Source organism: Betta splendens, chromosome 13, assembly GCF_900634795.4.
Source record: "Betta splendens chromosome 13, fBetSpl5.4, whole genome shotgun sequence".
NCBI classification, from domain to species: Eukaryota; Metazoa; Chordata; class Actinopteri; order Anabantiformes; family Osphronemidae; genus Betta; species Betta splendens.
Window position 1 is genome coordinate 3222087 of NC_040893.2, and position 17103 is coordinate 3239189.

At 43.1% G+C, this 17103-nt stretch overlaps 1 protein-coding gene and 1 long non-coding RNA gene across 2 annotated transcripts; both read left to right on the forward strand.

Moving 5' to 3' along the window:
• The first annotated feature begins 11698 nt into the window (after positions 1-11698).
• On the forward strand, positions 11699-12661 carry LOC129605063 (cellular tumor antigen p53-like). Its single transcript, XM_055514254.1, has 3 exons — positions 11699-11925; positions 12071-12180; positions 12423-12661. Exons 1-3 carry the CDS (start codon positions 11755-11757, stop codon positions 12649-12651), a joined length of 510 nt encoding a protein of 169 aa, XP_055370229.1. The 5' UTR covers positions 11699-11754; the 3' UTR covers positions 12652-12661.
• A 190-nt stretch (positions 12662-12851) lies between these two features.
• Positions 12852-13897, forward strand: LOC129605064 (uncharacterized). The gene is made up of 2 exons (XR_008696552.1): positions 12852-13213; positions 13400-13897. It is a non-coding gene; the product is annotated as an uncharacterized LOC129605064 (long non-coding RNA).
• The last annotated feature ends 3206 nt before the right edge of the window (positions 13898-17103 follow it).

Below are 17103 nucleotides of genomic sequence, written 5' to 3' on the forward strand. Positions count from 1 at the left end.
CCTGTACCACATAAAGTCATTGCACAGTTACAGCCATGTTCCTAAGAGGTTAACCAGCTGTTTATTTCGTTATTCCCTCTTTCATGTCTGTCTGGTGAACGTCCCAGAGCAGGGACACTGGGGGGAGGGGAAACGCGCATCAACACGCAGGACAAAGATCTGCGTTTCTCTGCCTGCTACAGCCTCGGCTGCGTTGGGTTGTTAGTGTCCCTTTCACCTGTACCACATGAAATGTGTTCCTGCAAAGTTGATCAGCCGCTTTCACAATCAGAATCGTTTTTATTCCCCAGGTTTGAACAGGGCAAACATTATTTTTATTTACAAAAAAAAAAAAAAAATTAAGACCTTCACGTGATTTGTAAATGCTGCACTGAGCTCCTTTGCTTTGACAAGTTTTGTGTCTACATGAAAGCGGGCAGAACAACGTCCGGACCAATGAATACGTTTCCAGATTGACCGGTGATGCCGCACGGGTTGCTCTCAGTTACAGCAGCTGTTTGAAGCAGGGAAAAGCGAGTTAGCTGTCCTTGTCAATGCTACGATCTTCTGTCAATAAAATATAAAATGTTGGATCTCTGAGCCCTGACTTTTATGTTTTCTTTGGATTAAAAAACAAATGTTGAATGTTCTCAAATAATATAATATTGCCGCCCTCCGCGGCTCCCAGTGTTTGTTTTTTTCATTGAAAACGTGGCTGTTACCGGTGGCCGACCCCTGGTCTAGATCATCCTTATTTACTTTTTTAAATTGTAGTAGTGTAACCTTAGTTAGTATTCCTTTTTATTTTTTTATTTCATGTTTGGGAAACGTGACATTTCAGCTACTGTGATTTTAGTTGTCATCAACATTAGTTCCTACCTGTCCTTGTTGACGGGGGAAAGGAAAAAGGTGACGCGCGTTGGGTAAGAGCGGCGTAAAGAAAAAAGTGTACATGTGCCGTACTGTCTTGCCGTGTGGTGCATTAAAGAAGCATTCCACGTAAAGAAAATTGCCCGTACCAACAGCGAGAAATCAGGGTTACAGTAGTTTGTCTGCCTCAAATCGAACGCTGCACGCGGGAGGGCGCACCGTTCCGCTTCTTATTTTCGGTTTTAAACTGCCATAATTTGCCATAACTTACCTACGTTCATAACTATACTAAATACTATAACGCGACCAGCGGTTCATGGTCTTGGTGATCCATGCACTAAGTAATACAACGTTGTCATCTCGTGATCACATGATGATGATGAGACGCTGTTTTTCCAATAATTAAAATTAAAAAACTGCTTCCACTCAGACTCGAACCCCGGACAAAAAGTTTTATTGCCATGCATGTTAACCACTAGGCCACCAAAGACCTGATCATTGGTTGGTCTACATGAGATTATATGATGTAAGCAACTATGGTGTTTTAGGACCAAAAGTGGGAGTCAATCGCCACCTACAGGCCAAACGGACGTAACACACTCTTCCCGCAGTACAAACTACGCAGCAGTTTTGAATCCCAAACACGGTGGGGGTAGACACTTTTACCGGCTAACTCTGTACTTTAAAACAGCTCAAAACATCATAAAAACACAGTTGCATTGCATTGGTTTAAACTAGTGTGCCTATGACCTGAAAAGCTCAAAAACGATGTTTTAGTGTTTCTGCATTGGTTGCTATTAGAACCGCCTCCAATGGTCATGTTCTAATGCCAAGATACTGTAAAAGCACAGTTGCAAATGCCGTGGTTTAAACTAGTTTTCCTATGGTCTGAAAAGCTTAAAAAACAATGTTTTAGTGTTTCTGCATTGGTTTTTTAACATTACAGTTTATATTGTCAATGTTGTCATGCCAGGCTACTTTAAAAAAGCTCAATACATCATAAAAGCACAGTTGCATTGCCGTGGTTCAAACTAGCAATTCTACAGCCTGCGAAGCTCGAAAACGATGTTTTAGTGTTTCTGCATTGGTTGCTATTAGGACAGCCTCCAATGGTCATGTTCTGATGCCAGAATACTGTCAAACAGCTTAATGCATCCTAAATGTACAGTTGCATATGCCTTGGTTTAAACTAGTGTTCTTATGACCTGAAAAGCTCAAAAACGATGTTTTAGTGTTTCTGCATTGGTTTCTATCAGAACAGCCTTTAATGATCATGTTTTGATGCCAGGCTACTTTAAAACAGCTCAATACATCATAAAAGCACAGTTGCATTGCCGTGGTTTAAACTAGTAATTCTACAGGCTGAAAAGCTCAAAAACGATGTTTTAGTGTTTCTGCATTGGTTTTCATCAGAACAGCCTCCAATGGTCATGTTCTGATGCCAGATTACAGTTAAACAGCTTAATGCATCCTAACTGTACAATTGCATATACCTTGGTTTAAACTAGTTTTCTTATGACCTGAAAAGCTCCAAAACGATGTTCTAGTGTTTCTGCATTGGTTTCCATCAGAACAGCCTCCACTGGTCATGTTCTGATGCCAGAATACTGTCAACAGCTTAATGCATCCTAAATGTACCGTTGCATATGCCCTGGATTTAAACTAGTGTTCTTAAGGCCTAAAAAGCTCAAAAACGATGTTTTAGTGTTTCTGCATTGGTTTCCATCAGAACCGGTCAGGCTTTGATGCCAGGCTACTTTAAAACAGCTGAAACCACCATAAAAACATAGTTGCATTGCCGTGGTTTTAACTAGTGTTCCTATGACCTGAAAAGCTCAAAAACGATATTTTAGTGTTTCTGCATTGGTTTCTATCAGAACAGCATATACTGGTCATGTTTTGATGCCAGGCTACTTTAAAACAGCTCAAAACATCATAAAAACACAGTTGCATTGCCTTGGTTTAAACTAGTGTTCCTGTGACCTGAAAAGCTCAAAAACGATGTTTTAGTGTTTCTGCATTGGTTTTCATCAGAACAGCCTCCAGTGGTCATGTTCTGATGCCAGATTACAGTTAAACAGCTTAATGCATCCTAAAAGTACAGTTGCATATACCTTGGTTTAAACTAGTTTTCTTATGACCTGAAAAGCTCAAAAACGATGTTCTAGTGTTTCTGCATTGGTTTTTTTAACATTACAGTTTATATTGTCAATGTTCTCATGCCAGGCTACTTTAAAACAGCTCATTACATCATAAAAGCACAGTTGCATTGCTGTGGTTCAAACTAGTAATTCTACAGCCGAGAAGCTCAAAAACGATGTTTTAGTGTTTCTGCATTGGTTGCTATTAGAACAGCCTCCAATGGTCATGTTTTGATGGAAAGCTACTTTAAAACAGCTCAAAACATCATAAAAACACAGTTGCATTGCCTTGGTTTAAACTAGTGTGCCTATGACCTGAAAAGCTCAAAAACGATGTTTTAGTGTTTCTGCATTGGTTTCTATCAGAACAGCCTCTACTGGTCATGTTTTGATGCCAGGCTACTTTAAAACAGCTCGTTACATCATAAAAACACACTTGCATTGCCTTGGTTTAAACTAGTGTTCCTTTGACCTGAAAAGCTCAAAAACGATGTTTTAGTGTTTCTGCATTGGTTGCTATTTGAACTGCCTCCAATGGTCATGTTCTAATGCCAGGATACTGTAAAAGCACCGTTGGAAATGCCGTGGTTTAAACTAGTTTTCTTATGGTCTGAAAGTCTCAAAAACGATGTTTTAGTGTTTCTGCATTGGTTTTCATCAGAACAGCCTCCAGTGGTCATGTTCTGATACCAGATTACAGTTAAACAGCTTAATGCATCCTAAATGTACAATTGCATATACCTTGGTTTAAACTAGTTTTCTTATGACCTGAAAAGCTCCAAAACGATGTTCTAGTGCTTCTGCATTGTTTTTTTAACATTACAGTTTATATTGTTAATGTTGTCATGCCAGGCTACTGGCATCATAAAAGCACAGTTGCATTGCCGTGGTTCAAACTAGTAATTCTACAGCCTGCGAAGCTCGAAAACGATGTTTTGCTATTAGGACAGCCTCCAATGGTCATGTTCTGATGCCAGAATACTGTCAAACAGCTTAATGCATCCTAAATGTACAGTTGCATATGCCTTGGTTTAAACTAGTGTTCTTATGACCTGAAAAGCTCAAAAACGATGTTTTAGTGTTTCTGCGTTGGTTTAATTTAGAACAGCCTCTACTGGTCATGGTTTGATGCCAGGCTTCTTTAAAACAGCTCAAAACATCATAAAAACACAGTTGCATTGCCTTGGTTTTAACTAGTGTTCCTATGACCTGAAAAGCTCAAAAACGATATTTTAGTGTTTCTGCATTGGTTTCTATCAGAACAGCCTATACTGGTCATGTGTTGATGCCAGGCTACTTTAAAACAGCTCAATACATCATAAAAGCACAGTTACATTGCCGTGGTTTAAACTAGTAATTCTACAACCTGAAAAGCTAAAAAACGATGTTTTAGTGTTTCTGCATTGGTTTTCATCAGAACAGCCTCCAGTAGTCATGTTCTGATGCCAGATTACAGTTAAACAGCTTAATGCATCCTAAAACTACAATTGCATATACCTTGGTTTAAACTAGTTTTCTTATGACCTGAAAAGCTCAAAAACGATGTTTTAGTGTTTCTGCATTGGTTTCTATCAGAACAGCCTCTACTGGTCATGTGTTGATGCCAGGCTTCTTTAAAACAGCTCAAAACATCATAAAAACACAGTTGCATTGCCTTGGTTTTAACTAGTTTTCCTATGGTCTGAAAAGCTCAAAAACGATGTTTTAGTGTTTCTGTATTGGTTTCCATCAGAACAGCCTCCACTGGTCATGTTCTGATGCCAGAATACTGTCAACAGCTTAATGCATCCTAAATGTACCGTTGCATATGCCCTGGTTTAAACTAGTGTTCTTATGACCTGAAAAGCTCCAAAACGATATTCTAGTTTTTCTGCATAGGTTTTTATCAGAACAGCCTCTACTGGTCATGTTTTGATGCCAGGCTACTTTAAAACAGTTCAATACATCATAAAAGCACAGTTGCATTGCCGTGGTTTAAACTAGTAATTCTACAACCTGAAAAGCTCAAAAACGATGTTTTAGTGTTTCTGCATTGGTTTTCATCAGAACAGCCTCCAGTGGTCATGTTCTGATGCCAGATTACAGTTAAACAGCTTAATGCATCCTAAATGTACAATTGCATATACCTTGGTTTAAACTAGTTTTCTTATGACCTGAAAAGCTCCAAAACGATGTTCTAGTGTTTCTGCATTGGTTTCTATCAGAACAGCCTCTACTGGTCATGTTTTGATGCCAGGCTTCTTTAAAACAGCTCGTTACATCATAAAAACACACTTGCATTGCCTTGGTTTAAACTAGTATTGCTATGACCTGAAAAGCTCAAAAACGATGTTTTAGTGTTTCTGCATTGGTTGCTATTAGAACTGCCTCCAATGGTCATGTTCTAATGCCAGGATACTGTAAAAGCACAGTTGCATATGCCGTGGTTTAAACTAGTTTTCTTATGGTCTGAAAAGCTCAAAAACGATGTTTTAGTGTTTCTGCATTGGTTTCCATTAAAACTGCTCATGTTTTGATGCCAGGCTACTTTAAAACAGCTTAATACATCATAAAAGCACAGTTGCATTGCCGTGTTTTAAACTAGTAATTCTACAGGCTGAAAAGCTCAAAAACGATGTTTTAGTGTTTCTGCATTGGTTTCCATCAGAACAGCCTCCAATGGTCATGTTCTGATGCCAGAATACTGTCAAACAGCTTAATGCATCCTAAATGTACCGTTGCATATACCTTGGTTTAAACTAGTTTTCTTATGACCTGAAAAGCTCAAAAACGATGTTTTAGTGTTTCTGCATTGGTTTCCATCAGAACAGCCTCCACTGGTCATGTTCTGATGCCAGAATACTGTCAACAGCTTAATGCATCCTAAATGTACCGTTGCATATGCCCTGGATTTAAACTAGTGTTCTTAAGGCCTAAAAAGCTCAAAAACGATGTTTTAGTGTTTCTGCATTGGTTTCCATCAAAACCGGTCATGTTTTGATGCCAGGCTACTTTAAAACAGCTTAATACATCATAAAAACACAGTTGCATATGCCGTGGTGTAAACTAGTTTTCCTATGGTCTGAAAAGCTCAAAAACGATGTTGTAGTGTTTCTGCATTGGTTTCTATCAGAACAGCATATACTGGTCATGTTTTGATGCCAGGCTACTTTAAAACAGCTCAAAACATCATAAAAACACAGTTGCATTGCCTTGGTTTAAACTAGTGTTCCTGTGACCTGAAAAGCTCAAAAACGATGTTTTAGTGTTTCTGCATTGGTTTTCATCAGAACAGCCTCCAGTGGTCATGTTCTGATGCCAGATTACAGTTAAACAGCTTAATGCATCCTAAAAGTACAGTTGCATATACCTTGGTTTAAACTAGTTTTCTTATGACCTGAAAAGCTCAAAAACGATGTTCTAGTGTTTCTGCATTGGTTTTTTTAACATTACAGTTTATATTGTCAATGTTCTCATGCCAGGCTTCTTTAAAACAGCTCATTACATCATAAAAGCACAGTTGCATTGCTGTGGTTCAAACTAGTAATTCTACAGCCGAGAAGCTCAAAAACGATGTTTTAGTGTTTCTGCATTGGTTGCTATTAGAACAGCCTCCAATGGTCATGTTTTGATGGAAAGCTACTTTAAAACAGCTCAAAACATCATAAAAACACAGTTGCATTGCCTTGGTTTAAACTAGTGTGCCTATGACCTGAAAAGCTCAAAAACGATGTTTTAGTGTTTCTGCATTGGTTTCTATCAGAACAGCCTCTACTGGTCATGTTTTGATGCCAGGCTACTTTAAAACAGCTCGTTACATCATAAAAACACACTTGCATTGCCTTGGTTTAAACTAGTGTTCCTTTGACCTGAAAAGCTCAAAAACGATGTTTTAGTGTTTCTGCATTGGTTGCTATTTGAACTGCCTCCAATGGTCATGTTCTAATGCCAGGATACTGTAAAAGCACCGTTGGAAATGCCGTGGTTTAAACTAGTTTTCTTATGGTCTGAAAGTCTCAAAAACGATGTTTTAGTGTTTCTGCATTGGTTTTCATCAGAACAGCCTCCAGTGGTCATGTTCTGATACCAGATTACAGTTAAACAGCTTAATGCATCCTAAATGTACAATTGCATATACCTTGGTTTAAACTAGTTTTCTTATGACCTGAAAAGCTCCAAAACGATGTTCTAGTGCTTCTGCATTGGTTTTTTAACATTACAGTTTATATTGTCAATGTTGTCATGCCAGGCTACTGGCATCATAAAAGCACAGTTGCATTGCCGTGGTTCAAACTAGTAATTCTACAGCCTGCGAAGCTCGAAAACGATGTTTTGCTATTAGGACAGCCTCCAATGGTCATGTTCTGATGCCAGAATACTGTCAAACAGCTTAATGCATCCTAAATGTACAGTTGCATATGCCTTGGTTTAAACTAGTGTTCTTATGACCTGAAAAGCTCAAAAACGATGTTTTAGTGTTTCTGCGTTGGTTTAATTTAGAACAGCCTCTACTGGTCATGTTTTGATGCCAGGCTTCTTTAAAACAGCTCAAAACATCATAAAAACACAGTTGCATTGCCTTGGTTTTAACTAGTGTTCCTATGACCTGAAAAGCTCAAAAACGATATTTTAGTGTTTCTGCATTGGTTTCTATCAGAACAGCCTATACTGGTCATGTGTTGATGCCAGGCTACTTTAAAACAGCTCAATACATCATAAAAGCACAGTTATATTGCCGTGGTTTAAACTAGTAATTCTACAACCTGAAAAGCTAAAAAACGATGTTTTAGTGTTTCTGCATTGGTTTTCATCAGAACAGCCTCCAGTGGTCATGTTCTGATGCCAGATTACAGTTAAACAGCTTAATGCATCCTAAAACTACAATTGCATATACCTTGGTTTAAACTAGTTTTCTTATGACCTGAAAAGCTCAAAAACGATGTTTTAGTGTTTCTGCATTGGTTTCTATCAGAACAGCCTCTACTGGTCATGTGTTGATGCCAGGCTTCTTTAAAACAGCTCAAAACATCATAAAAACACAGTTGCATTGCCTTGGTTTTAACTAGTGTTCCTATGACCTGAAAAGCTCAAAAACGATGTTTTAGTGTTTCTGTATTGGTTTCCATCAGAACAGCCTCCAATGGTCATGTTCTGATGCCAGAATACTGTCAGACAGCTTAATGCATCCTAAATGTACTGTTGCGTATACCTTGGTTTAAACTAGTGTTCTTATGACCTGAAAAGCTCCAAAACGATATTCTAGTTTTTCTGCATAGGTTTTTATCAGAACAGCCTCTACTGGTCATGTTTTGATGCCAGGCTACTTTAAAACAGTTCAATACATCATAAAAGCACAGTTACATTGCCGTGGTTTAAACTAGTAATTCTACAACCTGAAAAGCTCAAAAACGATGTTTTAGTGTTTCTGCATTGGTTTTCATCAGAACAGCCTCCAGTGGTCATGTTCTGATGCCAGATTACAGTTAAACAGCTTAATGCATCCTAAATGTACAATTGCATATACCTTGGTTTAAACTAGTTTTCTTATGACCTGAAAAGCTCCAAAACGATGTTCTAGTGTTTCTGCAATGGTTTCTATCAGAACAGCCTCTACTGGTCATGTTTTGATGCCAGGCTTCTTTAAAACAGCTCAAAACATCATAAAAACACAGTTGCATTGCCTTGGTTTTAACTAGTGTTCCTATGACCTGAAAAGCTCAAAAACGATGTTTTAGTGTTTCCGCATTGGTTTCTATCAGAACAGCCTATACTGGTCATGTTTTGATGCCAGGATACTGTAAAAGCACAGTTGCAAATGCCGTGGTTTAAACTAGTTTTCTTATGGTCTGAAAAGCTCAAAAACGATGTTTTAGTGTTTTTGCATTGGTTTCTAGCAGAACAGCCTCTACTGGTCATGTTTTGATGCCAGGCTACTTTAAAACAGCTCGTTACATCATAAAAACACACTTGCATTGCGTTGGTTTAAACTAGTGTTCCTATGACCTGAAAAGCTCAAAAACGATGTTTTAGTGTTTCTGCATTGGTTTCCATCAGAACAGCCTCCAATGGTCATGTTCTGATGCCAGAATACTGTCAAACAGCTTAATGCATCCTAAATGTACTGTTGCGTATACCTTGGTTTAAACTAGTGTTCTTATGACCTGAAAAGCTCCAAAACGATGTTTTAGTGTTTCTGCATTGGTTTTCACCAGAACAGCCTCCAGTGGTCATGTTCTGATGCCAGATTACAGTTAAACAGCTTAATGCATCCTAAATGTACAATTGCATATACCTTGGTTTAAACTAGTTTTCTTATGACCTGAAAAGCTCCAAAACGATGTTCTAGTGTTTCTGCATTGGTTTTTTAACATTACAGTTTATATTGTCAATGTTGTCATTCCAGGCTACTTTAAAAAAGCTTGATACATCATAAAAGCACAGTTGCATTGCCGTGGTTCAAACTAGTAATTCTACAGCCTGCGAAGCTCGAAAACGATGTTTTAGTGTTTCTGCATTGGTTGCTATTAGGACAGCCTCCAATGGTCATGTTCTGGTGCCAGAATACTGTCAAACAGCTTAATGCATCCTAAATGTACAGTTGCATATGCCTTGGTTTAAACTAGTGTTCTTATGACCTGAAAAGCTCAAAAACGATGTTTTAGTGTTTCTGCATTGGTTTCTATCAGAACAGCCTCTACTGGTCATGTTTTGATGCCAGGCTACTTTAAAACAGCTACAAACATCATAAAAACAAAGTTGCATTGCCTTGCTTTTAACTAGTGTTCCTATGACCTGAAAAGCTCAAAAACGATGTTTTAGTGTTTCTGCATTTGTTTCTATCAGAACAGCCTCTACTGGTCATGTTTTGATGCCAGGCTACTTTAAAACAGCTCGTTACATCATAAAAACACACTTGCATTGCCTTGGTTTGAACTAGTGTTCCTATGACCTGAAAAGCTCAAAAACGATGTTTTAGTGTTTCTGCATTGGTTTCCATCAGAACAGCCTCCAATGGTCATGTTCTGATGCCAGGCTACTTTAAAACAGCTCAAAACATCATAAAAACACAGTTGCATTGCCTTGGTTTAAACTAGTGTTCCTATGACCTGAAAAGCTCAAAAACGATGTTTTAGTGTTTCTGCATTTGTTTCTATCAGAACAGCCTCTACTGGTCATGTTTTGATGCCAGGCTACTTTAAAACAGCTCGTTACATCATAAAAACACACTTGCATTGCCTTGGTTTGAACTAGTGTTCCTATGACCTGAAAAGCTCAAAAACGATGTTTTAGTGTTTCTGCATTGGTTTCCATCAGAACAGCCTCCAATGGTCATGTTCTGATGCCAGAATACTGTCAAACAGCCTAATGCATCCTAAATGTACTGTTGCGTATACCTTGGTTTAAACTAGTGTTCTTATGACCTGAAAAGCTCCAAAACGATATTCTAGTTTTTCTGCATTGGTTTTTTATCAGAACAGCCTCTACTGGTCATGTTTTGATGCCAGGCTACTTTAAAACAGCTCAATACATCATAAAAGCACAGTTACATTGCCGTGGTTTAAATTAGTAATTCTACAACCTGAAAAGCTCAAAAACGATGTTTTAGTGTTTCTGCATTGGTTTTCATCAGAACAGCCTCCAGTGGTCATGTTCTGATGCCAGATTACAGTTAGACAGCTTAATGCATCCTAAAACTACAATTGCATATACCTTGGTTTAAACTAGTTTTCTTATGACCTGAAAAGCTCAAAAACGATGTTTTAGTGTTTCTGCATTGGTTTCTATCAGAACAGCCTCTACTGGTCATGTTTTGATTTCAGGCTTCTTTAAAACAGCTCAAAACATCATAAAAACACAGTTGCATTGTCTTGGTTTTAACTAGTTTTCCTATGACCTGAAAAGCTCAAAAACGATGTTTTAGTGTTTCTGCATTGGTTTCTATCAGAACAGCCTTTACTGGTCATGTTTTGATGCCAGGCTACTTTAACCCTCACGCAGCCTTCGAGGGGGTCAGTCTGACCCCACGAGACAAACTATGAAACTTTTGATTCCTTTGCAGGATCCGCTGCGGCTCGGTCATTCCTCCCTTCTTCTTCATCACAGGCCCGTCCCCCGTCCTCCCGGGGTCCGGCGCGACCCCAGCTCCCTGTACCTCCCCGTCCTGCATCCTCCCGGGGTCCGGCGCGAGCCCAGCCCGCTGTACCTCCCCGTCCCGCGTCCTCCCGGGGTCCGGCGCGACCCCAGCCCGCTGTACCTCCCCGTCCCGCGTCCTCCCGGGGTCCGGCGCGACCCCAGCTCGCTGTACCTCCCCGTCCCGCGTCCTCCCGGGGTCCGGCGCGACCCCAGCCCGCTGTACCTCCCCGTCCCGCGTCCTCCCGGGGTCCGGCGCGACCCCAGCTCGCTGTACCTTCCCGTCCCGCGTCCTGCCGGGGTCTTGGCGCCGCGTTAGAAACCCATTCTTTCGTAGCTCTCATTGTGGCGTTCGTGTGCAGCCTTGTTCATTGTGGCCATTTGCTACATTTTCGTGCCCAGAGCGAGTCGCTGCGTGTGAAGAGCCAGTGGCATCGACGTTTCCACAGCGAGTCACTGATCAGCGCGCTGCTGTTGGCAGGTTTAGTTGAGGTGGTCTGTCGAGGAGCTCCCGCCCCCTGCGACTTGTCCACCGGTCTGCGGGGGAGTTGAGCCTGGTTGTAAACCTCCACATGGTGCGGTTCTCAGAATAATGGCTGTCTACAAGAAGACAGTAAGAAAAGCGTTTCAGTGAAATAATACCTTCTGTTTTAAAATGTTTGTTAAAAGAAAACGAGAGAGAGAGATGCTTTGGCTTTGTTTTTCCTTTTCAGCTGCAGACCATCGCAGTCATTTGATCAGAGCGGAGGGCAGCCAAAGGCCTCAGTATCTTGAGGATTACAACACAAAAAGGCACAGTGTGACTGTTCCCTATGAGCCGCCCCAGGTATCACTGCCTCTCACTTCTGACCTTTCCCCTAACGTAGCAATTAAATGTTATCATTCTGTTGTGCCTCTCGTTCTGCTTTCACGGTTTGTCATCCCTGAAATTACCCGTGCACTAAACGACTACTATCCTGCATGTGTTTCAGCCGGGCTCAGAGATCACCACAATCCTGTTCAACTTCATGTGCAACAGCTCCTGCATGGGAGGCATGAACCGCAGACCCATCCTCACCATCCTGACCCTTGAGACTTCAGAGTACGTATGGTTTCATCTACCAGGATTGGTGTGAGCTGAAATGTATTTGCTGGATAAAGAGTAGTGTTACATGGAAACCGAGGGTCGACGTGGTGTAACTTGATCTCCTGCTTTATGTATTTGCCTGTTTTATGTGTATTTTGTTTCTAAATGTAACTTGAAGTTGAAGTTGTGCATCACTGTTATCCCACCTCAAAGATAGCTTTTGCAGCCTTAGTAAATGTTTTTCTACTGTCTTTTAGCGGACAACTTTTGGGCCGAAGATGCTTCGAGGTGCGTGTCTGCGCGTGTCCCGGCAGGGATCGTAAAACAGAGGAGGCAAATAGTGCCAAACTTCAGACAGGGGCCAAACAAGTGAAGAAAAGAAGTATGTGTTTGTTTATTAATGCTGGGTTTGTCTTTGCACCTTGGCTGTCTTCTATCTTACGGATCACGTTTTGCTTTTCTAGAAAGTGCCTAGAAGTGTTCTAGGAAGTACTTATGTTGCCAGTTAGTACACACACAAAGTATTTAAAAAAACTAGTGTTGTCACAGAATTGCAGCTCTCAATTTAAATCCTTTTTTTTTCTGCAGGTTAAAGGCCGTGAGCGCTATAACATGTTAAAAAAGATAAATGATGCATTAGAACTGGCTGAAAAAGAGGCGTAAGTATCTTTAAACTACAAGACACACACACACACACACACACACACACACACACACACACACACACACACACACACACACACACACACACACACACACACACACACACAGAAACTGTGATCGGATGTCACTTTGATAAACATTAGCTGCTACGGAACAGCTGCATGAGACTTTCAGCATTGCATAGCTGTAGTGTTAAATACTTTTTCCCTTAAACCAGACGTGTCCCATCTCTGTTCTGCATGGTCACTGTTTGTTTCCTCTCTCCACAGTAAAAACAAAACCAGGGCTTCTAAGGAACTGCTGCCGTCCAGTGGAAAGCGCGTCTTGCAAAAAGCAGAACGAAGCGACAGCGACTAGTTGCAATCTGCCTTCTTTTAACCGCCATGTACGAGTACGAACATCTACGATCATGACTATGAATCATTGTTTACCTCCCTTTGATGTTTCTACATTAATTCCTGCCATCAGTCTGAGGGCATACGTTGAGCAGTAACGTATTAACGATTCAGTGGGGCTTTACTATTTTTAACTACAAAGCCCTTTAAATAGTTTTTTTTTTTATCTCCTGCAGGTTATGTTCAGTGTTGCTTCCTGGCCAACATCCCTCAGCAGGAGGCTGCACGATCATCGAGTTCAGATGAACTGCGCGACCCCAGCCCCCTGTACCTCCCCGTCCCTCGTCCTGCCGGGGTCCGGCGCGACCCCAGCCCACGGAACCTCCCCGTCCCTCGTCCTGCCGGGGTCCGGCGCGACCCCAGCCCCCTGTACCTCCCCGTCCCGCATCCTCCCGGGGTCAGGCGCTAACCCAGCCCCCTGTACCTCCCCGTCAGGCGTCTTGCCGGGGTCCGGCGCGACCCCATTTTTTTTTGTTTTTTATTTTTCCTTCTCCTTTCCTCCCCTTTACCTCCACCCGTGCCACAGGCCCACTGATGATGAACATGATGATGATGACGAACATGATGATGATGATGATGATGATGATGATGATGATGATGATGCAAGCAGACAGCTGCGTGCAAGGGCTGACCATTTTAAACGAAAAATAAAACAGACCAAACAGGCAAAAACATTTGATTAAATGCCAAAAGTTTATTTAATAATATAAAACAGTTATGAAATAAAGGAGTACAAGGCGCATTCCGTACAGTATAATTTAATCGGTACGCGTAAAGCAACAGAGGCAGGCGTAGAAAGAAATTGAATACGGCCCTTTTTTTTTTTTTTTTAATCTTCATCAACGGGATTCTCGGCTCATCAAAACTTGACGCGAAGCAACTTTCGCAGCAGCGCCAGCATCAGTATCCCGCAGCGTTGGTTGTGGCTCTCGCTCCGCCGCGAGCCGCACACGACGCAGGGCATATCGTAGCCAAAGCCGACATGGCCTTCCACGGCCTCCTTCAGCATCAACTCGGGGAACGCCACGTAGCCCCTTCTGTAACGCTCCTTGCCTATCATTGCTTTCCGGACGCTTTCTCTGCCAGAGAACTTTTTCGCCAGGAAGTCGCACTCCTCCACTCCGGCAACGTGCACGTGATACACATGCTCTCTCAGCATGTTGTCACCCGCTACGAAACGGGAAAGCCTGACGCCGCACGCATCACACACGTGAGTGTCTACGGTGTCCAGCTCATACGACATGCCCTCACGGCTGCCCAGCTCCCTGAACAGGTTGTCCGCAGTGCGAGGGCCGACCACGCTCCTCTCACTCGGCCTTTTCGTGTACAGCAGAGGCTTGCGCCCGTAGTCGTCGTCCAGCAGGGTGTCGGTCAGGTACGCCGTGAATCTCTCGCAAACTTCTTTGCATCTGTTGCGGTGTCGTCTCCCCGCGCCGCCACAGATGACGCATCACTTTACGTTTAGCAGGTAACATTTGCCACCGCTGGCAAATAAGAGGGCGTCCGGAAACGCCACCATGCCGTGGGCGAACCTGAGTTCGCCCAGGTCCAAGGCCAATTGATCCGGTGGCAGGTGGCGGTGTCTGTAATGAGCCTTGACACGAGCACACCGTCCGTCCCTCAAGGCACCCTCAGCGGCCAGAGCGTTCCCACACAAACAGTCGCACTCCAGACCTTCGTCTCGGCCTCCTTCCGGGTCTGGGAATCCGCTATGATCCAACGGGCACAGGGTTCCCTCTTCTTCTACGCGAAGGCGCAGAGAGTCTGTGGTCCGCTCGAGCCGCGGCTTGAACACCGCGCAGCCGTCGGTTTGCAGGTCACCTTCTTCTTGAGAGGCCATAGCGTTGGAACCTTTCGACAAGACTGTGGGTAAACGCTCGTTCCAAGCTCGTCAGGTGAAGTGGTACTGCGACGTATTCTCTCTGCGACTTTTAAGGTTCGCCGCACCTCCCCCCCCACCCCCCCACCCCCCCCCCCCCCCCCCGCACACAGGCACCCAACCCAAAATCTGAACCAGCGAGGGATCCTCCAACCGGCTCATCGTCATCTCACCGCCAGACAACTCCTCCTGAACCGTCCTCCACTTTGTCCAACGTGGAAAAAGTCCTCCGACCGGGGCAATTTATTCCCACCAGGAGGATCCTCCAACTTGGAAAAATCCTGGGAAACCTGGGAAATCGAGGGAAAACTTGTGTAAACTTGTGTAAAAATTGGAAATGAGGCGGCGACTGGTCAATAGGTTCCGCCGCAGCGCTCCTCACATTGAGACTGGTGGAATAGCGTTGACACAATAGCGCAGACCTCCGTGCCCGCAGCAGCCACGCTCCCCATACATGTAAAATATAAAAAAAAAAATTGATTTCACCACCCACCCGTCCCGCGTCCTCCCGGGGTCTGACGCGACCCCACGCTCGCACACACACACACACACACACACACACACACACACACACACACACACACACACACACACACACACACACATTATTTGAATATTATCATATTATGAGGGAGAAAATAAAGACCAAATAAGCAAAACTTTTGATTAAATGCTAAATATTTATTAAATATAAAACAGTAATCAAAGAAAGGGGTACACAATGCATTCATATGTACTCATATTCATATTCATATTAAAACCTCAGAGAGACTTTATCCAACGTGAAAAATCCTCCAACGTGGCAGTTTATCCCACCAAAAGGATTCCTCCAACGTGGTGAAGATTCCTCCAACTTGGAAACCCGGTGTTTGTGTGTGTGTGCTTTCACCTGCAAATTATTTCACCACCACCCTCACATTCCGCATCATCCCTAGGTCCAACACGACCCCATGCTCCGCACACACACACACACACACACACACACACACACACACACACACACACACACACACACACACACTGATTGATTATTATATTATTATATTATATATATATTATATTATATTATGAGGGAGAAAATAAAGACCAAATAAGCAAAACTTTTGATTAAATGCTAAATATTTATTGAATATAAAACAGTAATCAAACAAAGGGGTACACAATGCATTCATATGCACTCATATTTATATTCATATTAGAATTCACATCACATGTATTCATAATCCAAAGGTGTCCGGACATCTTAATCGGCACGCATAACGACAGAGGCTGGCGTGGCGGGGAGAAGCTCGATACAGCCGGCGATGTGAGCCAATAGTTCAGAGACAGACTTGAACGGGTCTCTCACAGTGCCATCCACGAGCACGTATTGGAAACCGCACGGGGTCGAACAAAACAAAACGCTCCGAGTACACTCGTCGGTAGCGATGTCAAACAGGTATCCCGCGTTGTAGCCGCCCATATAACAAAAGACTATCCCCGCGTTCGGCTTCACCTCGGGCAGCTTTTCCGGATAGGCGTACAGCCCCCACCAGGTGTCGCCAAGTGTCGTTATCGCGCCGCGCACCTCACTCAGCAACCTCGTGGCAGACAGATCCTCAAAGCGCACTCCGTTTTCCTGGGGGGGACTCATAAGCCTGGCGCGGTCCTTGGCGATAACTTTGCCGATCAGCCTCACGGGGTCCAACGCCCAAATTGGGGCGGTGGTGTCCATGACCGTGTCGTCGCAAGCCACCGGCTCGAAGAGGATCCGGACTCTTTCCGGGGACTTGGGATGCAGTCGGCCAGCAAAACTATTCCCTCGCACGGTGTAACGCGCGCGCGACACAGATGCACCAGCCCCTTGCCGGGCGAGGCCCAGATCTTCCCCGTTAGGACCTCCATTTCCTCCCAGGTGGCGTTCAGGAGCGCCCAATTTCCCACGGGTCTGCGTTGCGAGACGTGAGGATGCGCGTCTCGCCAGACAGCGAACTTGTCATTGTCTCTGGCTTTTCCAGTGCC